This window comes from Mauremys mutica, chromosome 3 (assembly GCF_020497125.1).
Source record: "Mauremys mutica isolate MM-2020 ecotype Southern chromosome 3, ASM2049712v1, whole genome shotgun sequence".
In the NCBI taxonomy this organism is placed as follows: Eukaryota; Metazoa; Chordata; order Testudines; family Geoemydidae; genus Mauremys; species Mauremys mutica.
Window position 1 is genome coordinate 207,583,259 of NC_059074.1, and position 21,637 is coordinate 207,604,895.

General features: G+C 45.6%; 1 protein-coding gene across 1 annotated transcript in view; it reads left to right on the forward strand.

The window, feature by feature from the left end:
- DHX57 (DExH-box helicase 57) overlaps positions 1 to 19,285 on the forward strand; it is a 33,221-nt gene extending 13,936 nt beyond the window's left edge. Inside the window, exons 10-24 of the mRNA XM_045010356.1 lie at positions 512 to 645; positions 2,748 to 2,802; positions 3,338 to 3,543; positions 4,884 to 5,000; positions 5,444 to 5,540; positions 7,177 to 7,350; positions 7,691 to 7,891; positions 9,049 to 9,325; positions 11,126 to 11,221; positions 11,314 to 11,397; positions 11,959 to 12,093; positions 13,814 to 13,888; positions 15,821 to 15,955; positions 18,141 to 18,341; positions 18,479 to 19,285. Coding sequence (XP_044866291.1) covers positions 512 to 645; positions 2,748 to 2,802; positions 3,338 to 3,543; positions 4,884 to 5,000; positions 5,444 to 5,540; positions 7,177 to 7,350; positions 7,691 to 7,891; positions 9,049 to 9,325; positions 11,126 to 11,221; positions 11,314 to 11,397; positions 11,959 to 12,093; positions 13,814 to 13,888; positions 15,821 to 15,955; positions 18,141 to 18,341; positions 18,479 to 18,622 — 2,131 coding nt within the window. The 3' untranslated portion in view covers positions 18,623 to 19,285. The remainder of the gene's footprint in view (positions 1 to 511; positions 646 to 2,747; positions 2,803 to 3,337; positions 3,544 to 4,883; positions 5,001 to 5,443; positions 5,541 to 7,176; positions 7,351 to 7,690; positions 7,892 to 9,048; positions 9,326 to 11,125; positions 11,222 to 11,313; positions 11,398 to 11,958; positions 12,094 to 13,813; positions 13,889 to 15,820; positions 15,956 to 18,140; positions 18,342 to 18,478) is intronic.
- The last annotated feature ends 2,352 nt before the right edge of the window (positions 19,286 to 21,637 follow it).

Here is a 21,637-nt window from a genome sequence, read left to right on the forward strand (position 1 = left end):
TCAAAAACCAGCTGCATTTGATGAACTTCTAGGCCTCCTGCAAAAGTCATGTACTTGAGATGTGTTTTGGTGAAGGTGGTGGGAATGCTCCCATGGGGAGAGGGGTGAAAAGGGGTTGTCTCTTGCTTTGATTTACTGTCTGGCTGAGTTAATTTATGTGTGTGCGGTTATTTAATACTGTTGGGTGGGGATTACTATGTTATCAGCTTAACTCACTGTTAGGGCACCCAAGAGCTTGTATTGTTTAAATCTAAGTAAATATACCACGGAATCCAGACACTCCGGAAAGGGACAGCCCACAAGTAGATGATTATAACCCATGGTCACTTATAGTAAATGACCAAATTCCTAGCTAAAGGCCATTGCCGGAGAGGCACTATTGTGAGTGCAGCTTGACATGGTGTTATTGCCACGCTGGTGGAGACACCAGGAAAGGGAGCAGATTAGAGAGAGAGGAGATTTGGAAATTAACACTGAAGAAATTCAGATGTCTTTTGCTTGTTTTCTTCAGTGACTTCTTGCTGCTGGTTTTGAAGGATATTATGTTTCAGAGGCCAGACCTGCGTATTATACTAATGAGTGCCACCTTGAATGCAGAGCTTTTCTCTCAGTACTTTAACTCCTGTCCAGTTATTAACATACCAGGTGAAGAACGGTTATTTTTTTATTATCCATTACAAGTTATTTTACAGGCTTGGTTTCAGCTTCGTTGAGAAATTTTACAATGGAGTGGGGAGTGTTTCTCTGTTAGTGTATTGTACAATGTTACCGATGAATAATAGCCCTGTTTAGCTTAGGGATAGAGGTTACAAAGAATGTCTGATTGGTTTAGGGGCAAGCGTGCCAGGCTGAGGATTTCCCAGCCCCTGGTGGTGATCGTACCACAGGCTATAAAGGGCAGCGTAGGCATGAACCTAAAGAATAAATGTACCATTTGTTTAGTTTTGCTTTATAAAACTTCAAGTCTGTTTGGCTACAGGAATCTGTCCATTACATATAGTTTGGCATAAGACCCACTTACACATATGTAACATCAATATATTTGATTACATTTGGGAAATATCATTGTCTTCCATTGACATGAGCTCAGTGCTATTTTCTGTTCATTTTCTATCTTTTAGCTATGTATCTCTAGCATGAGGCTTTCCCCACACCAGACAGTTTCCATTTGGCTCTCTTCCAGAAGCCACAGAAGAGTTCTTGCAGGCAAGAGGACTTCAGGACATATAACGCTGTCCTAGGCTGCTGTCGTACCTATGTGCATTCATGAAGCTTTATTTTGTTTCTAAAATTGTCCTTTCTTGGTTAGATCTCATTTCATCTACATTTTCCTCTGGCTGAAGGATTTCCTCCAAAGTCTTTTTAACACTGCTGCTTTATGGACAGCAGGGATTGCCGCTTACAGCAACATCAAGAATACCTTCCTTTCTTAGGAACGGTGCACTTTATCCACTCATGCCCTCAGCCACTGCCTTCTCAGGAGATCAGATATTAAGACGGGGATTTCGTTGCAGAGTTTGCTAAATTCATTTAAAATATAGAGAATCAGTAAATATTAAAATGCTTTGCAATTTTTTTTTTAAACCCTGAATTTGGGAAACAAGCAATTCATCTTTTTAGTTGGAGCCTTTTTTGGAGATTATTTGCTCCTTTATCGGATGATATTCCCCAGTACGCACGGTGTCTGGATGAAGAGCAGGTGTTTGCAGCTAAACCCAGATAAAGCAGAGGTGATAGTATTGGACATGTTTCGAAGAGTTACATTATTCCATATTGCCGCTCTCAGTAGTGGGTGTCTGCCCAAGTGTCCATGATTTACATCCTGTTGTCCTCTTGGGCTCCCCATTGAGACTGGATGTTCAATTAGCAATAGCAGCACAAAATGCCTTTTACCCCCTTTGGCTGGCCAGGAGAAATTGTCCCATTTTGCCAGATGTGACCTTCAGTATTGCAACATATTTATATATGAGAATGAAACCATAGCTACTAAAACTCCAGCTGGTGCAACCCACCTGCTGACTAACACTGGTCATTGGCTACCCATCAAATATCAGATCAAGTTTAAGGTGCTGGTCCTGAACCTCAAAACTCAGTGTGCTGCGCCTGAGTTATTTCAGAGACAGCCTGACCTTGCTGCAGTCCTCAGAATGATGGAATTTTCTATGACAAGGGGACCTGGAGACAGAGCCTTATTGGCGGTTGGCCTACTGCTCTGGAACTCACGCAAGAGCCAAGAATGGCAAGAAACTTTAGCTCCAAGACCCAGCTCTCTGACACAGCTTCCTAAAAAAAGGAAAAAACAATCCCTTCTGTTCTGGTAAACGGGGAGGAGCTTGAGTATCCAGGGGTACACGTAAGCCCCCATTTGGATGTATACACATTTATACAATGCTCAGATATCACACTGAGCATGATATAAATACCTAGCTAGATGGAAATACGTTGCTTCCTATCATTCTAATACTGCACCAAATTACCTTGCTACAGGAATCCTCCTTGTGTAAACTGAGTGAATGCCAGCAGTGTTCTTGAGAAACATCAGCCATTTGTTCTGGACTGAGTTGTGTTACCGATTGCAGTATAGTTCTAAAAGACCCCCCATAGCGCTGTTAAGTTAACGAAGGTGGGACAAGGGGTGAAGTGGTGAAACACCAGCATGAGAAATTGTTAACACTCTCCCTCCCCTGACCGCCACTCCTGAAATGGTAGCTCGCATTTTCCTTTAAGATTCAAATTTTTCTCTTTAGGTCGGACATTCCCTGTGGATCAGTTTTTTCTGGAAGATGTAATTGCAGTGACAAGGTATGAAATCATTGACAGCATTCTCACAAGTAACTGCCCTTTGGAATAGTTCCATTGTTGTATGCAACAGAGTTGTAGCTGTGTCGGTCCCAGGATATTAGAGAGACTAGGTGGGTGAGGCAGTATCTTTTATTGGGCCAACTTCTCTTGGTGCGAGCGTTTTTTGAGCCTTGCAGAGCTTTTCTTCAGGCCTGGGAAAGGGACTCCAAACATCACCGCTACAGGCAAGGTGGAACAGATTGTTTAGTATAAGTAGTTAGCACATATTCTAAAGGACCATTCAGACTTTACAATATGTGCTAACTCCTTATGCTAAGAGTGATGTAACATTCCCCGCACTCCTACCTGCTGCTAGAAAGAGTGACAGAAGAGAGAAGTCAGGGCTATGATTAGCCACTCATATTCTTTATATAAATTTGTAAGGCATGGAGGTACCATGGTGATGGGCATGGCATAATACCTTGAAAGCTTAATTTAAGGTGTAGACTGTACAAACTGCTTTCCCTATGACTGAATTCTCTCTGCTCATGTTCAGGTATGTCTTAGAGGATGGTAGTCCGTACATGAACAACACGAAACGAGGTCCAGAAGAGAAACTTAAAGCAAGGCGCAAGAGAACTGCGTTAGAAGAAGTAGAGGAAGATCTAAGATGTGCTCGCCTCCTAGAGGATGACACTACTGTGAAGGATTCAGTCCCAGACCAGCAATTAACTTTTAAACAACTCCTGATACGGTACAAAGGTAATCTCTCTCTCTCTCACACATATATCCCAAAAAGCATATTTACACTCCCAGCTGGTACTTTTGAATGTATTGTAAAGTATACTACACGTAGTTTCATAATTTGAGGCTTCATGGTGTAAAGTTCAATTTTCTGTGATGTATGAAGAGGAGTGTCATATGTAAGACATGGGAGATAATTGTCCCACTCCACTCGATACCGGTGAGGTCTCCGCTAGAGTACTGCATCCAGTTCTAGGCACCACATCGTAAGAAAGATGTGGACAAATTGGAGAGTCTAGAAGAGGACAACAAAAATGATGAGGTTTAGAAAACCTGGCCTATGAAGAAAGATTTAAAAAACAAACAAACTGGGCGTGTTTAGTCTTGAGAAAAGAAGGCTTGTGAGCGACTTGATAAAAATATTCACATATCGGAAGGGCTGTTATAAAGAGGACGGTGATCAGTTGTTCTCCATGTCCACTGAGGGCAGGACAAGAAGTAATTGCAGCAAGGGAGATTTAAGTTAGATAGATGGAACTGTAAGGGTAGTTAAGCACTTGAATAGGATACCAAGGGGGGTTGTGGAATCCCCATCATTGGAGGTTTTTAAGGACAGCTGTTAGGGATGGTCTCGATTTACTTGGTCCTATGTCAGCACAGCGGCTCAACTAGGCGGGAAGCTCCTGTTCCAGGGCTTCGCTGCTGAACTTCACTGGGGTGTATATTGACTTGCAAAATAGTGATCCGATAGCCACCCAGCCTTCTTTTCATTGTAATCCTTCATGTACAGCTCTGGGGTTGTATCTTCAAGGGTGGGGGGAAGACTGTAGTAGCCCAAAAGGGTAAAGGGCTTTTGGGGTCTGTTGTATTTAAGAAATGAAATACTGGGAGGAGGCAGAACAGAGTTTGTGTGCAGGGTCCTGGAGACCTCTGGTGTCAGTCCTTGGCTGCCCCCATGGCATTCCCAACTCCTGCCTGCTATCAGTGTGGGTGAGCTGTGCTGGGCTGGCACAGTGTGTTTGTTCATTGGATGTGGCACACAGGGAGTGTGGTGCGTTGGGAATATATGAGACCCAATAGGGTGTGAGTGAGAAGAGAGGAGAGTGGGAGGAGTGGTAGAGTTAATGAGGAGAAGTCAAGTGGGGAAGAATGAATGAAGGGGAGGGCAGGACAGACTGCGCTCAGAGGTATTACGCTTACTGTACCCTTCAGCCATATTTACGGGGATGCAGGATCCTGCTTGGTGAAAGGCTGCTGATCCTCTGTCTGGCCATTTTCTCAGTTAACTGTATAGTGTATGCTCTTTTATGAGACACCAACTCACCTATGTCCCTACCCTGATTTAATTTCTCTTTCAGGGGTTAGTAAATCAGTGTTAAAAACAATGGCTGCCATGGACTTAGACAAAGTTAATCTGGAATTAATAGAGTCCCTGTTGGAATGGATAGTCAGCGGCAAACACTCGTACCCATCAGGTAACCTGTCTGTCCATTGTGGGTTGTATAACAGGGAATACATGTAACAGTTATGTGCTTGTATAGGTTGTGCCAAGCTGGCGCTTTCATCCAAAACATAATTTCCATAACTTCCGAATTTATCTGAGGACGTTTGAGTCGATCGGAGTGGGGAGGCCCCTAATCTCTGTGGGGATGGGCAGATGGGTACACTGGGCCAGCACAAAAACTGTAGCAAAGAGATGTACCTTTGACAGTATGTTGACATCTTTATCTGGCTTGTCTGGTTAGATTGTAAATTCTTGGGGGCAGGGGTCATTGCTGCTGGTGAGTTTATATAGCGCGTAGCAAAATGGAGCTCCAGTTTTGGCTGGGGCCTGTGTGCACTGCGGTAAAATCAAAGTGTAATTGTGCATTTTAGCTGAACTCGTCTATTGACTCTTTTCTTCCCCCCATATGTACAGGTGCTGTACTGATATTTTTGCCTGGTCTAGCAGAAATTAAGATGCTTTATGAACAGCTACAATCTAATGCCCTTTTCAATAATAGACACAGTAAACGGTAAGTCAAGAGTGTCCCAAAACCAATAGTGTGTTGAAGTTAAATCAAGGGTAAAGAAACTGATTTAAAAAAAAAGTTACCTTCTACTCAAACTCTGGTATCTGTCTCCAGTTACAAGTGCAGACCACTTACTGTTTGAGACAGCTGGTGATGGAGACGGCTTAGACGCCATTCTCTCCATTTCTCTTCCATCTGGAACAGGTCCTTTATAAGTTAGCACCGTGGCTCAACCATCATGCACTTAGCACGTTTGCCATGTAAGTTCTAGTCACATTTCCTCAAACCGGGGAGGGGAAAGTTGCAGGTTTGGTGACCAAGATGAATGTAACTTGAGAATTTTGGGAGGCAGTCAGATACCACGGTAATGGGTGTTGTATAAGAACCTAGATAGTCTTTATGTGCTATCTGCAGTGGGTCTTCACGCACTAGCTACGGCGAGCCAATGGAAGGCTGAAAAACATAGAGTCTAACTCTATCTTTTACCCTGTTTTGTGCTTCAAAAACATCTGCATTTTTAGCGCTGTGAAGTATTGGGTATTTCTAAGGTAAAACATTCTACATTTTGTGGGAATGGGCAGGAAGAAAATCAAGAAAGGGAAAAATAAGCTTATACTTGTTGGGAAGCTCTCCCACACATATTTAGATCGCAGTCTGGACGTTGCATTTAAACAAGAAGGCATTCTCCTGGTTAGGTTGAGTGACCTTAGCCTGATGTGTTGTGGTGACCAAATTTCTCAGCAGAATAGAGTAACACCCGCAGAATGACTTGTGTAAATCTGGTGGCAGCCCTGGTTGTACATACTGTTTTAATTTCAATCTTTCAAAAAGCACCTAGCTAAGCCCTTGGCCAGTGATAGTGAATCATAGGACATGTCACCTTAGGCATGCAGATCCTATCACTACCAGGCTCCTTAAGCCTTCAGGTGAGTAAATAGGGGAGGAGCTTATGGGGATAGAAAGACAGCAGAACCCTGCAAGGCAGAAATCTTGGCAGAATCCCTGACCGGCTTTGGGGGAAGAAGGTGGGCTCCCACTTAGGTGCTCAGAAGAGCTCTGCTCTCAGGAACCCTTCAGCAGAGACTGCAACCCAGCTCTGAAACCCTGTCTCCCTCACCCCCCAAAGATATTTTAAAGGCCTGCTCCCTGTGGCCTGTGCAAGGTGGGGTACTCAACCCTATCACAGCGCTACTTACGGGACTGGATCTGTTCAGTCTAAGGGCTGATGGGCCTGTGGAGAGAATCAAGAAAACCAAGGTCGCTGTTAGACTCTTAAGGGGTGGGTCCCGTTTTCTTTGCTCCTTAGAGCTCCAGGCTCACTTCTCTGTCAGCAGCCAAATTCAGTTACTGGATATTTGCAAGTAAACTCTGTGGGCTGCATTCTGCCGGATGACTGTATCCACCAGAAGAGCTGATGGTGAGATGTAGCAAGGAACATGTCCATCCCATAATCCATGGCCCCTGGAGTTCCAATCTGAAGTTGTAGCTGGGCAGGGGACAGCGGGTATGGGCTGCATGTGGGCTCTGTTCTGAGAATGGGAATGTGCAACCTACAATACTCTGGGCTAAAGCTTGTGTGAATGGACGGATGTTGGGAGGAAGAAAGGTTGGCAAAGATGTGCTCGTCTTTCTCTTCTAGCTGTGTTGTTTATCCACTCCATTCCTCGCTGTCCAGTGAAGACCAGCAGTCTGTGTTCCTGAAGCCCCCTGTAGGAGTTACCAAGATCATCGTATCTACGAACATTGCAGAAACGTCCATCACCATTGACGATGTGGTCTTTGTGATTGATTCTGGGAAAATGAAAGAGAAAAGGTATTGAGATTATTCTGGCGGAACTGTGATCTCGGAGAATGATGTGTTCTGCATGGTATCTGTTTAAAAAAACTGTCTAACGCATCAGAGTGTGAATTCACATCTGTTAAAGAGCTGGAGAAAATCTGAAAGGGCCTCATTCTGCAGCTTACTGTGTGCACAAAGCTCCCATTGACTTCATGGGAGTTCCATGCATGGCCCTGTTACAGACGTATATCCATAGTGTTGGTAGTTATGGCCTTCCAAAAATTGGCAGTACCTCTCTGCTTGAGCTTCAGTGTCGGTGCTCTTCGCCTGCTTGAATTGAAACTCATCCATTTTGACTTGTTTCCTCTTGTAGATACGACCCCAGCAAAGGAATGGAAAGTCTGGAAGACACATTTGTGTCCAAAGCCAATGCATTGCAAAGGAAAGGGCGGGCAGGGCGCGTAGCCTCTGGAGTCTGCTTTCATCTTTTCAGTAGCCATCACTACAATCACCAGCTTATAAAGCAGCAGTTACCCGAAATCCAAAGAGTGCCTTTGGAACAGCTGTGTCTCAGGTAAACCATTATCAACGTAATCGGTCTTAAAGGGCCGGCCCTCAGGAGCTCCTCTCTCTCCAGCCGGAGCAGCAGAGTTGTCACACTCGTACCAAGCTCCTGACATCATGGGAGCCAGCAAGCCCCCCTCTCGTCACTTTTGTTTTGTTGACTGGCTGTTGATTGCTCTCGTCTCTCACTGACTGCCACTCTACCTCTGCTTCAGGACCTTGGTCTTCCCACCCACCATGTTACTGCATAGCCTCTCCCTCACACACACCCTCCACTCACTATTTCCTTGGCTGGTCCCACCCCTATAAACAAGGGCAGTGCTAAGAAGATATTCCTCTGAGCACTTTGCTGGTATATTGCATTCCTTTCCTGCAGCCCCATGTTTGTTGTCTTTTTAAATTACAAATTCTTTTGGAGGTAGAGGGACTACTGCGTCGTCTTACGTGTTTGCACGCAGCCTGGTTCAATTCCAATTAGGCACTGCTGCAATATAAATATTAAAGAGGGAGGCCTTTGACGTTCGGCCTCATTCCATACGTTCCTTTACAAATGGAGACTTCTAGCATTCAAAACAATGCCAGTAATTTAGGATTAGAAGGTACTTTTGCAAAGCCAAAGCCCAGTGATGTAAATGGGAGTCTTTGCATTGACTTGAATGGGCTCCGAATCAAGTCAGTGGGATCAAAACTCTTCCCTAATCGTTTTGGACCACTTCCCAAGTTGAGTTGTGCCTTATTGGCTCTTGACCAGGAGGAATGGCAGCTCGTTAGCTTTATGGTTCGAGGGGCCTGTACAAAGATGGATCTTGCACCATGTTGTGACGGTCACTGGATCTGAGCGTGTTCTGATCTGCAGTAGTAGCAGATTCCCTAGTCGTTAGTTAGCTCACGGCCCCTGCAGCTGCAGTGGCAAAGGGTGGGGAAGAGGCCATCTGAGGTAGTTTAGCCAGTGCCTGTTAAGGGCTTTAAAGATAAGGATCAGCATGTTGAAGTGGATCAGGAAGTCAGTAGGGAGCCAGTGTAGACCATGGAGGACTGGTTGGCTGTGCTCCCATTGGCATGACCTATCTAGAAAGCAGGCCGTGGGGAGGGCATTCTCAGTGATTTGGAAAAAGTTTGCGGCTTCGTCCTATGTCAGCAGACTGAGTTGTTGTCTTTTTCCTTAAGAATTAAGATTTTGGATATGTTTTCTGCGCATGGCCTTCAATCTGTCTTATCCCGCCTGATTGAGCCGCCAACAATTGAATCTCTGCGTGCATCGAAACTGCGGCTGCAGGACTTGGGCGCTTTAACTCCAGATGAAAAGCTCACCCCCTTGGGGTATCACTTGGCCTCCTTGCCTGTCGATGTGCGGATTGGGAAACTAATGTTGTTTGGCACCATTTTCCGTTGTCTGGATCCTGCACTAACTATAGCAGCAAGTCTGGCCTTTAAGTCCCCTTTTGTAAGTATGCCACTCTAATAAACGACAGCTGTGTGTCAAAATCTGAAAATAATGTGTTGTAGTCATAAGTGACTATTGCAGTATACTGCAACAAGAGTCATTTTACATTTCTTACCAGTTCCACTTACTGCACAGAGCATCTTTGTGTTAGTATAAAATGTTTTTGTGCCTGAACTGGAAATATTCATATCATAAGTACATGCAGAGACAGAATTATCAAGAACAGTTTGATCCCTAATAAAAATAACATAATATTTTACTGGAGGGTGGAATGCTTTTGAGCAGAATAACTAATTATTGTTTTCAAATAATGTAAGTAGAGGCCAAAATAACATCAAGAGAACAGCAGTCCTGTTTAAGAGTACGAAATGGATCAAAGATCAAAGTGATTATAAATATTAACTAGTACATAAAGCTTCAATTTTTAGTTCTTGTGAGTCCAGAAACACAATCTATAAATGTGTGTGCAAGGAATAATCCTTGTGAAATTATAGATGTATGCTTTACATCTCCTACGCCCACCTGTGTTTGGAAGCAGTGGTGTTAGTGTTCATGAAGGTTATGAAGCTGACAGTTCTGAGCTCTGAATATAATGTTGATTCCTGATCTCAGGCTGTGTGCGCACACGTTGGCTTAGCTTGTAAAATCAGCTGCTGTTCTGTACGTCCAGTGGCTGTAGTTTTTAGATATCTGTCTAAAGCAATATACAACCTCATATCAAAGATCAGGACTGAATCTTTGAGATTCCATCTCAGTATATGTTTTTGCCAGCTATAGTTAATGGTACAAACAGTCTCTATTGTGGACAATATGATCATGAAATTGCCTCTGCAAATCCCTCACGGTCGGAGTTGTGTAAGTCTGGAATGTATGAGAGTGATATAACTGTGTTTGGTGCCCATACGTCCACTGCAGATCTGTTTTGTTGAGTCATGGTTCTAAAATGCCCCATCCCATAGCCATTCTCTTTCCATAGAAGATAGGTGGCTTTCAGATTTTCTCTTCCCTCCTGTTTCCTTCTCCATTGCACATTTCTCCTTTTAGCTTTAACTGTATGAAATTGTTAGGGGTTGTAAAGCTATGGTTTTGATCGGTTTCAGCCTTGTGCAGGTCCAGAACAGGTTTTGGCCTTGTGCAGATCCAGAGCAGGACTCTGCTTTCAATTATTTCTTTCCTGGGCCACCAATTGACATATGGAGAGCCTGGTGCAGGGGCATTTCCCTCTCAAGTGTTACGGCTGTGAGACATTCATTCCCAGTCAGAAGTGGGGAGGTGGTAGGTTCAGGGTTTTCTCTAGTGTAGACAAGGCCTTTCTGATGCTTCCTAATCTCCTCCAGTGAGGTCTGCAGAGGCAGTTCTCTAAAAGAAGGAAGGTTGTTCCCCAGTATATTGCTTCTGCAGATGCAGCCTGATCCTCCCTCCTTCTGTTTCTTGACAGTTACATTATTGAGAGTAGGGGAAACAGAGTTGCTTAGGACTGTTCTGGAAGTGAAGCTTTTTATAATATCAAATCTGTGGTCAGTATGCATTCCTCCCCTAATGAATATATTGCTTTGGAACGGTCCTGGGACCAATGAATCACAGCATGCAACTCTGACAGCAGGAGTCTGCATAGGCAATATACCCAGAGAACTTCAGTTACTGCTTAGTAAACTTTTTTTGTCATGGATATGAGGACTGCAACGGATCAGTAGCTTACTGGTCATGTAAGAAAGACAACATGCATCACCGATGATAAAGCACCTGCTTTGAGCAACGACGGGAGAAGCAGAGATGAAATGTGTCAATCTATTTATTTAGGTGTCTCCATGGGATAAAAGGGAGGAGGCGAACAAAAAAAAGCTGGAATTTGCAGTAGGAAACAGTGATTACCTGGCTCTTCTCCAGGCTTATAAGGTGAGCTAAAAATCAGTGACCCAGATCAAAAGTGTGTACGTGTTCTGAAATCCAAGGCATCATTCATAAAGTTTGGTTTTTCCATTATTTAGGGATGGCGCTTGAGTACCAAAGAGAGTTCTCATGCAAGCTACAGCTATTGCAGGGAGAACTTCTTATCAGGAAGAGTTCTTCAAGTAAGTCAGTTTTGAGTCAGTATTTTTCAGGATTATTTTTAAAAAGACAGTAATCTCCATCATCTTGTCAGTCACATCCCTCTTTATTTCACCTCCTCTCCCTGCCCCATCCTTCAGATCTTCTTCCAAGTTTAGCTGAGAGCTGGGAAATATTACTGACTGTAACTTCAGCCAACTGTCTGAGCCTGTAATCCTAGTGTAACCAGATATGTTTAACTTCAAAATCAACCCGAGGCTCAGACCAATGTTGGAATATTTCAGCTCAGAAGGAAAGCTTGAGAAAGTTCTGAACAATGGCAAAAGCTGGGTTTGGGAACCTGTCAACCTTAACTGCAAGCTCCTCCTACTCTGTTTGATTGGATAACATCTTCAAATGGGTACCATTTCCTGGAGTTTTCACATATCCGCTGGTTGTCTTACTGCAAGCAACCAAAGTGATCATAGGTGATTGCGAGAGATGCCAAAGGATAATCCTTGCGATTGGTGTTTAAACTGGGGAATCTGGTGTGAATTAACCTCATGTGCATGTGGCACTTCTCAAGGCTTTCTGTTGACTTGTAGGAAATGGCGAGCCTAAAAAGGCAATTCACAGAACTGCTGTCGGATATTGGATTTGTGAAGGAGGGGTTAAGAGCCAGGGACATGGAGAAGAGGTGGTCTCGAGGAGATGGTGTTTTGGATGCTACAGGAGAAGAGGTAACTGGAGCGTTAGTGCTTTAAACTGCTGCTTTAATCTCTAATCGGCCTTTGTAGCAAACATTCGGTGTGGTGTGCTTGCTGGAGCAGGCTTGTCTCACTAGCCAATGTGATTAGTGATTGACAAAGAAGAAAATGGCAATCTACTCCCTTCTACTTTGGAGACTTGTATTATAACATAGGTCTGGGGTCAGAGACTGAGGGAGTTAGCCACTGGGGGCTTTTATACTCTTGGTTCTACAGCAACAAATCTGAGGTGCATGCACTCTGCCTAATGAATAACCACTCTGCAATGGCCCTGTGGCAGGACATGCAATTCCCACAGCGTGGATCTGCACAGGCAATGCGATTGGAGGTGAGTCGCTTTTCTGCACTCTCCTAGTGCAGCTTTCCAGTAGGTTTCCAGTATAGCCCTAATGAGAGCTGTAATCACACTGGGACAGAGGTGTAGATGACTGTTGTGAGGTCCATGCTGGAAAGGATGGCTGCGCTCTCCTGGCCAGCTCTGTAGGGTGGAAGGCGCTATGAATGAATCCAGGGAGAATAATAGATCCAAGGAAACCGAATGTCTGGTATGCACCATCTGATTTTTTTTAACCTCTAGTTAATTATCAATTGACATAATTAACACACTGGAGTAGTGAAGGCCTTGTCCACACTGTACAGTTCACTCGAGTGACTGGCACACGGGTGTGACCACTCAAACGGGCCTGGCCCGAGGGAGAGGTGAGAGCAATCACACTCGAGTGCTGGATCCACACTGGTGCTGCACTCAGTCAGGTGAGGTGCTAGGCCTTCTGGGGGCACTTCCCAGGGTTCTTAGCGGCTCATGGTTCATATCCATGCTCTGATCAAAGCTGACTTGTGAATTCTTTCACAGCGTATTGTGGGATAACTTGTCTGTTCTTTCTGGGCACATGTGCAGATGTGATCTTAGCCCTCCAAGTCAGTAAAGTGACCCGCTTCCAGGTTGGCGCACACTAGGTTGCTGTCTATGGCCTACATTCCAAACAGTGTGAAGGCATGGATCCAATCTGGAGCGATGACCTAGTCTAGATATGTTCATATACCTCACTCATGGCCATATTATCTGGGCACTGATACCAAAAGTTGCAATTAATGCAACTCTCATTTTGGAACAAGAGATAGATACTGGGTATTAGATGTGGTTGATGGAATTTCGCCCTATGAAAGCAGGAACGTGCTTTGCCAAGGAGATCACGCAGGCCGTATGGAGCAGTAGAGACAGCTGATGTAGGTTTTAATAGCTGTGGAATCTCCTTATGCCGACTGGCAGGTCTGGAGCCGGGACACCAAGCATAGAATGGTGAGACTACATCATCATGTAGACCTGGGATGGTTTGTGATTTACCCTAGGGATCAACTACTTAGTAGCATAAATGTTTGAGGAGTGTCCAGATTAGCTCTGACAAACATATTAACTATTGCAAATTAATTGGCGATTAGTTTAATTAAAGGTTAAAAAAAGTGTAGTTAAGACATAACCTGAGAGTGCAGAATCCATTAACTGCTCCTAATATGAAGTTACATAGTTGGCTCAAAAGGAGGATACCAACAATGTCAGTAATTTAGTTTTAATATGAAGTCATGTTCTATAGTGAATCAAGAAATCCCCGGTTTTCACTGAAGGGTCCCTGGTATAAGGCATGTAGGTAGTAACCTGGAATTGTAGTACTTATTGGATGTATTTATTTCACAGGCAAACTCTAATGCAGAGAACATCAAGTTGATATCAGCAATATTATGTGCTGCTCTGTATCCCAACGTTGTCCAGGTAAGAGGGTGCTTTTTTCCTTTTCCATCTTCATTTGCGTCCCGCTCCCTTTTGAGTGGCAGATCTGTACTGAATGCTTTGATTCTGCAAAAAGAACGAGGAGGACTTGTGGCACCGTAGAGACTAACAAACTTATCTGAGCATAAACTTTTGTGGGCTGAAACCCACTTCATCGGAATGGAAAATACCTGCAGTGGAAAATACAGTAGGAAGATATATATATATATACACACACACACACACACACACACACACACACAGAACATGAAAAAATGGGTGTTGCCATACCAACTGTAATGAGAGTGATCAATGAAGGTGGGCTAGTCTGAGCAGGAGACAGACTGCCTCCTGTTCAAGGGTACGATACCTCCACCGAGCATGCTGCCCCTACTGCTTTAGGCCTTGTAAACTGGAGTTCAGTTGCCAAACTCATGTAGCCGGCTATTGCTGTTATTCCAACAGACTTCTATTTTAGTGTGATCTTAAGATGCCAGGCACATGCAGCAGTAACCCCCATAGGCCACAGTCTGAACATGAGCAGAAGGAAGTGAATTCTGGGATGAAAGCTGGAACGTTATAAAACCGATCCCCAAACTGTATTGAGTAGTTTTGCAGAGTGCTGACAGTACTCTGGTAATGGGGTCTAGATACTTCCAAAGTCACCTCTGGGCTGAGACCAAGCAAAAACGTATCCTAAAAAGAATTTGTTTGAGAGTTATGAGCAACTGAAAATATTGGGTTAGATCAGGCACACCTACCAAAGGCTGCACGCGTGCCCATTTTTAATGGCATTCCGGCAGGCAGTAGCGTGCCATTAAAAATCCGGCCCGGCCCGGCCTGGCCTGCTTTTCTCCACCTTCTGCCAATCCCCTCCTGCAGGGGCAGGAGGCAGAAGCTTGGTCCTGCCGGCTCCCCTGTCTCTTCCCGCAGCGTGCTGGGTTCCTGCCCTTCCTCTGCCTCTCTGTCCCTCCCTCCCTGCTGGCCGATCAGCTGATGGCCCTTGCGAGGGAGGGGGTCAGGAAGGAGCAGAGTCAGCGTGCTCGCTGCTCCTGGCAGAGGCAGAGAAGATGCGGGACAGGGCCTTGAGGAAAGGGGGTGGTGGAATAGGGGCATATCCCCTCCAGCCCTCTGCCCTGACCCCCACTCGCACAGACCCAGCCCTCTGCCCTGAGCCCCACAGCCCTGTGCTCAGTGCACTCCCACCCTCAGCTCAGTGCAGAGAGAGGAAGAGAATGGGCCAGAACCAGGGAGAAGATATGTATGTATGTGGGCGGGGCAGGGCCAGGACCTGGGTCCAGCAGCCGGGATCCCGGCTGGCAGGAGCTGGTGGATGGAACCCTTGAGCGGCAGTGGGCTGAGCTGCTCAGGCCCGCTGCCGGTCTGGGGTTCTGGCTACTGGACCCCTGCCAGCCGGGGTCCCGGCCGCAGGCCCCGCTCAGCCCGCTGCCGGTCTGGGGTTCTGGCTGCTGGACTCTTGCCAGCCGGGGTTCCGGCCGCAGGCCCCGCTCAGCCCGCTGCCGGCCTAGGTGAACAGAACCCCAGACCAGCAGCGGGCTGAGCGGGCCGGCGGCGTAAGATCAACATTTTAATTTCATTTTAAATGAAGCTTCTTAAACATTTTGCAAACCTTGTTTATTTTACAATACAACACTAGTTAATTATATAATATGTAGACTTATAGAGAGAGACCTTCTAAAAAACATTAAAATGTATTATCGGCACGCAAAACCTTAAATTAGAGTGAATAAATGAAGACTCGGCACAGCACTTCTGAAAGGTTGCTGATCCCTGGGTTAGATGCAAGCTGGAATAACGTAATACTTCATGTTGGTGTTGCCATAGTAATAGACCTCGGGTAAGACTGTTTACTTGGGGCAGGAGGTGTGAGAGAGAGAGATTTGTTTTGTTACTATTTATTATCTTCACATTTAGGTGAAAACCCCTGAGGGGAAATACCAGTATACCAGTGCAGGAGCAGTTAAATTGCACCCAAAGGCAGAGGAGTTGAAGTTCATTACAAAAAATGACGGTTACGTTCACGTTCATCCTTCCTCGGTGAATTATCAAGTAAGGATTTTTTTCCAACTCAGTAAAATACATTGTCTACATTTTAAAAAAAGACATTACTTCAACTAAATGCTGCTTGGATTATGAACTAGAGCACTGACCAGTCTTAAAAATACAGCAACGGCGTGATTGAAATCCTCTCAGTGATGGGTTTTAAAGAATGGCACAGATCACAGGTAAGAACCTCTATTCCAGTAGACGACAGAAACTCAAACTATGAAGTTAAGTTTGCAGGGTCAAGAAACTTCATGGCCCAGATTTTCACAATTGCAAGAACACACGTTCATGCAGAGTTACCGCAGTTGCAGGGGATTGTGCCTGTAGGGACCACCACAATTGTCCATGCAATCTCAGGAACTGTGCATGAAATGGCAACTGTTTATGCATGTAGCATCTTTACACGGGCAAATTGACTGAACATGTGGGTGCATATTTCTACCACTGAAATACTTTATTTGTAAATAATTCACTGTTGAAATGCACAGAATCACTTCTTCATATGAAATCAAATGCAATCATTTTCTTTGAAGGTGATGATATCCCATTAATAAAGATCACATGAGGGAAACCTACCAGTGAACGGGTGCTCTTTTTATTAAAGTGGTACATGGTAACGCTGTTCTCCTTTTCGAGGATACAAATTAAAAACCCATATTACATTGTTAAATATAATAGCCTGTTGGAGTATTGTAAAACTTAAGTGTTTATAAATCTATCCTGGTGAATCAGTCTGAGTTTAAACTAACATAAGAATGAACTACTTACACCTCAAACACGCCTTGCTGTCCTACCTGGGTGTGGGAAACTCAAGGCACTGTCAGTAATTGGCTGATTTCCTATAGGCCTTGTGGCTGAGGTGGGTCCTGAGGAGAGATTGGAAAGACAAGAGGGTAGTGTCCTAGAGGATTAGTTCAGGGAGGCCAGACTGCGAGCAGGGGCAGTGTGGAAGAGGCGTAGACATTTGTGTGAGATTCTGATGAAGGGCAGAAGAGAGTGCGCACAGAAGACGAGGCAGAGGAGACAGGATTATGTTATACGTGACATTGTGAGCTCTGCAATGACACATTTTAGAAGTACAAACAAATCAATGCCATGTGGTCCCTGCGAGCAGCTGCAGCAAAACCCTTTTGCACTCGCGGGAAGGGCGGCTGTGCAGAGGAAGCGGGCACTGACTCCCAGGCAGATTCTGACGAGCAATCCCCCCGCCCCGGAGGAGAGCAGCTCCTCCCCATCCTTGCTGTCAGTGTGTGGTGCTCAGAAGGGACACAGGTATCACAGGGATGAATAGAGCCATCTGTCTCGGTAGAATGAGACATGGAGGGAGAACAAGCAGAGCCACTGGGCTTTCCCAACACCCAGGATGGATAAAAATCAATGATGGTTTTGAAAAAATAAATTCAGATTTTTTTAATTTAAATTGGATTTTTTGATCTTGTTGAAATTGTTTTTCTTTTTTAAATGCATCTATTTTAAAATGAAATCTGAATTTAAAACAAAATCTGTTAAAGCCTAAACTTATCCCTTAGAACATTGAAATAACAAAATACACCTCTACCCTGATATAACACGAATTTGGACATAACACAATAAAGCAGCGCTCCAGGGGGGTGGGGCTGCACGCTCCAGCGGATCAAAGCAAGTTTGATATAACGCAGTTTCACCTATAACGCGGTAAGAGTTTTTGGCTCCCGAGGGCAGCGTTATATCAGGGTAGAGGTGTATATATACCGACTCCATGAGCTTCTGTCACAAACACTGAGTTAGAGGCTGCTTTTCTCTATAAAGAAAGAATCAGGGAAAACATCTAACGTTTGAGGCCAAGCTTTATCAATATGGCACAATAGGTCAGCCCGAGTCACTTAAGAGACTGGATCTTTTTCAACAGACTTAAGTGAGTAAGAGCTGACGTGCTTTTTCTTAGGCATATTTGAAATAATCAGTTTAATTCAATAACTGCAGTTAATCCCTCGGTTTAATAAATCCTGTAGTTGTAAGTGGTTTTTATAATAAAAATAAATTGTATGTGCCATTTTATATGGACAGGGCAGCGAGCAAGCCTGTAATCTGCAAGGGAATGGGAATCGATTGATTCCTTAACTGACTGAAAATGTGCACTCAGTGACACTAACGTAGTCGCCATTCTTACTCTTAACTGACTGCAACCCTCTGGCGTTGAATGTTCCAGACCAGGCACTTTGACAGCCCCTACTTGGTGTACCACGAGAAGATCAAAACGAGCCGTGTGTTCATCCGGGACTGCAGCATGGTGTCGGTGTACCCGCTGGTCTTGTTTGGAGGAGGGCAGGTCCACGTGCAGCTGCAACGGGGGGAGTTTGTCATTTCGCTTGATGACGGATGGATTCGTTTCGCAGCAGCCTCCCACCAGGTAATGAAACCCACGAGCAAGATTGTGAGTGCTTCAAACCTTGCTCTGCTTCTGCAACACGCAGAACATGCAGATGTCGAGTACAGGGGAGAAGTTATTTCATGATATTTGGGGGGATGTTTCCCTGTTTGCTTCAGGTGGCAGAGCTGGTGAAAGAACTGCGCTGTGAACTAGACCAGTTACTCCAGGATAAGATCAAGAATCCCAGCATGGATTTATGCACGTGCCCGCGAGGTTCCCGTATCATTAGTATGATTGTAAAGCTTGTGACCACCCAGTAAGCTGAGAAGCACTTTTATAAAGACCCACTGCTAATTGCTGCTCGGAAATGGATTCTGGTACCGCAGTGTTTTTGTATTGTCAGTGTATGGCGCTGATCCTGGTAGAGCCAAATTGGTAAATGCCATTTTAGCTTTCGGAAAATAGTCAAAGAAATAAACCTAAGCACAATGGCTTCTGCCAAAAATGAAAGGGCTCACAGAGCAAACTAGGGAATGAGAAGCTGGCAATTCTCGTGAGAGTAATAGAAAACTCCAAATCAGAGAAGAAACGCATAGAATTTGTTTTTGTTTTTTTAAATGAATCCTGTTAAGTGCTGGGAGTGTGTTTTATGTAGGCTCATTTTTGTCAGTGTTGTATTTTTTCCAATATAGCACTTTCAACTGACTCTTGTTAGGAAGATCAAGGCATCACGTGCCATGCCGCTTGCCCTTGGAGCCACATCATTACCTGGGCGGGGAGAGAGAGAGAGCGCGCGTTACCTGGTCAGGCTGCCCAGAACTTTTCTAAATTCAGTATAAACCACTTGGCCAAGAATTGCACCTTCACCAGCTGTTTAGTCTGACATCTGCACTTATCAGTCAGTTTAGGATACAGCAGGTGTTAAATGAGCTCAGTTTGTCTATGAGTTGGTCATTAAACTAGTGGATCGTCTTTGAAACTAAGTGCATTGGTCCCTCATCAATGTGCAAAAGCTGGTCTGCCCCTAGTTCTTCATTGAGCTGAATGTTGGCGCTTGTTTGAGCCTGGCTCTGACCAGTCCCACTATGATTTCGTATCCTGCCCGGGAGTAGTGGGGTTGCACCACGACTCTTATAGGGCAGTGGGACCCCAACTTCTCCTGCCATGCCCCCACCCCCGATACCAGTAATGGAATCTGTCCGTGCCCTCTCGCCCATTACTGCACAGCCCGGGCTTCCTCAGCTGAGGATGGGGGACGAGCTGGGGCTAGAGGCAGAGCTGGCCTGGTGGCGAAGAGGGAATGAGGGTGGAGCCAGACTGGGGCTGGAACGGGGGCGAGGCTGCGGCTGGGGGCGGAGTGGGGCTGGGGGGGTGTTCCCTCCCCACCCCCCATGGGGGCTGGCCTGAGCCCTGCCGCGCACCCCCCTGAACGTTCCTCTGCACCCCAGTAGTGGGTTGTACCCCATAGTTTGGGGACCACTCTTCTAGGGTGCGTCTGCTCAGGGAGCTGGGACTTGCACACACACGGCTACGCCAAAGCCCACTGAAGTCAGAGGAGCTTCTCCATTCACTTCAGTGGGCTTTGGACCAAGCCACAGTTCCCCGTCCAGCCAGAAGAGAGATGGGACCTTTACATCTTAAACTGAGTTCAGTAAATGACGGTTGTGCTAGAGACTGTTTTCTGCTCTCGTCCCTGCTGGCTCTTCCTCCTGAATAGCTGCTTGGCAAAGGGCAAAGCTGCTCAAATACATTTACATCCTTCTCTTCCCAGAAGGGCTGGAGTATTTCCACCATGGTTTCACTGACATTGATCCACCTCTGGATGGTAATCAACGTGAATGTGAAACTCTGCTACTTAACAGGAAATCACCCTGCTCATGCGCACTGGAGCCAGCTGAAAAGAAGTCACATGCTTCAAAGTTGTAGAAGCTTTCTTGCCAAACCCTTGTGGGCAGGGGCAATCTGGAGCACTCAGGACTGATCATGAAATCTGGAGCCTTCCCCCCCTGCAGTGCTTACTTTCAGTCAAAGAAAGATGTTTCTAGCAATGGCCGTTCAGTGCCCCATGGGAAATACCTTCCTAGCGGTTGCCATCCGTTTCTTTGTCAGTAGGAAGCCATGTAACAAATCTCATTTGGCATCATCAATAGAGAGAACGAATCCCCCTTTCACGTCTGGAACTGGTCCTTTTGCAAGAGGGGTGAGGAAGATGGTTGAGCAGGATGGGGAGGTTGGCACTGCCACTTTGGTTCGTGTTCTGTGGTTAAACGGGACTTCGTGTGTCAGGCTGCTCTTCAGGCGCATTGAAAAGTCACAGAACATCCAATCAGGAGAGGAGACAGAGCTGCTGACCAGTGCCCTGATGGAGTTATTGCCCGGGGGTGGAAGATATGTGACTGCTCAAAGCTGCTCAGGGTGGCTTTAAGCAGAAGCTGAGATATGGTTTGACACAGTCCGATTTTACTCTTGTTATGGATTGGACTCGAAACAAGGACTTCGTTTTTACACATAGGTGTTGGGCGCTCAGCGTTCCTGTGACGTAGGTGACAGCTGGGAAGCGGAAGCCTCAGGGGCATTGTATGTTAAAGCATTTCCCTACCATGGGAGGATCCTTTGTGTGTGGCCTTTGCCTGCTGCTTGAGGAACGTTTGACTAGAAGCACCGTGACTGCAGTTTGGCACAGTGGCTCATTGCTTCCCGGGGGAGATGCCGGTCACAGCTGAGCTGCATCGACACAATTACCCGGGGAAGCCTGCGTGTTCCTGATGAGTGCTGGCTATTGCTAGCAGCCCTCCACATGTTAACTAAACTGGCCTGTTCCTCTACAAGGGAATTGTGCAAATTGCCTCTTGAAAGCAGTGAATCAGTCAGCCCTGGAGGCAGGAGGAGGACAGAAGCCTGCTTTGTAAAACACACACATTCCACTGCAAAGGGATCTGTCAGAATGGGCGGATAAACATGCTCCGCATCAGTCAGAGCAGTCACAGGAGAGGGTAGTGGGCTGGCCTCTCTCCTTTTGGTAGCATGGGTCAAGTTTCCTAAAGGCCACCATTGGGACTTGTTTCCTTGCAGCTCACAGCAAAGGAGGAACGCCCACCTTGCCCGGGGGCCTGATGCCAGCTCCCTCCTTTCCCCCACCGTCCCTTCAGTGCTGAGATTCTTCTTGGCGTGTAGTGGGTGAACCACCAGTTGGCAGCTGTGTCAAAGCAGCACTAAAGAGCATGAGAGACAGCAGGCAAATACCTCAAATCCCACCATACAGGAAGCATGGTCCCAGGTGTGAGGAATGAGTCAAACACCAGCAGAGAATGTTCCTTGCCCTCCAACTTACTAAA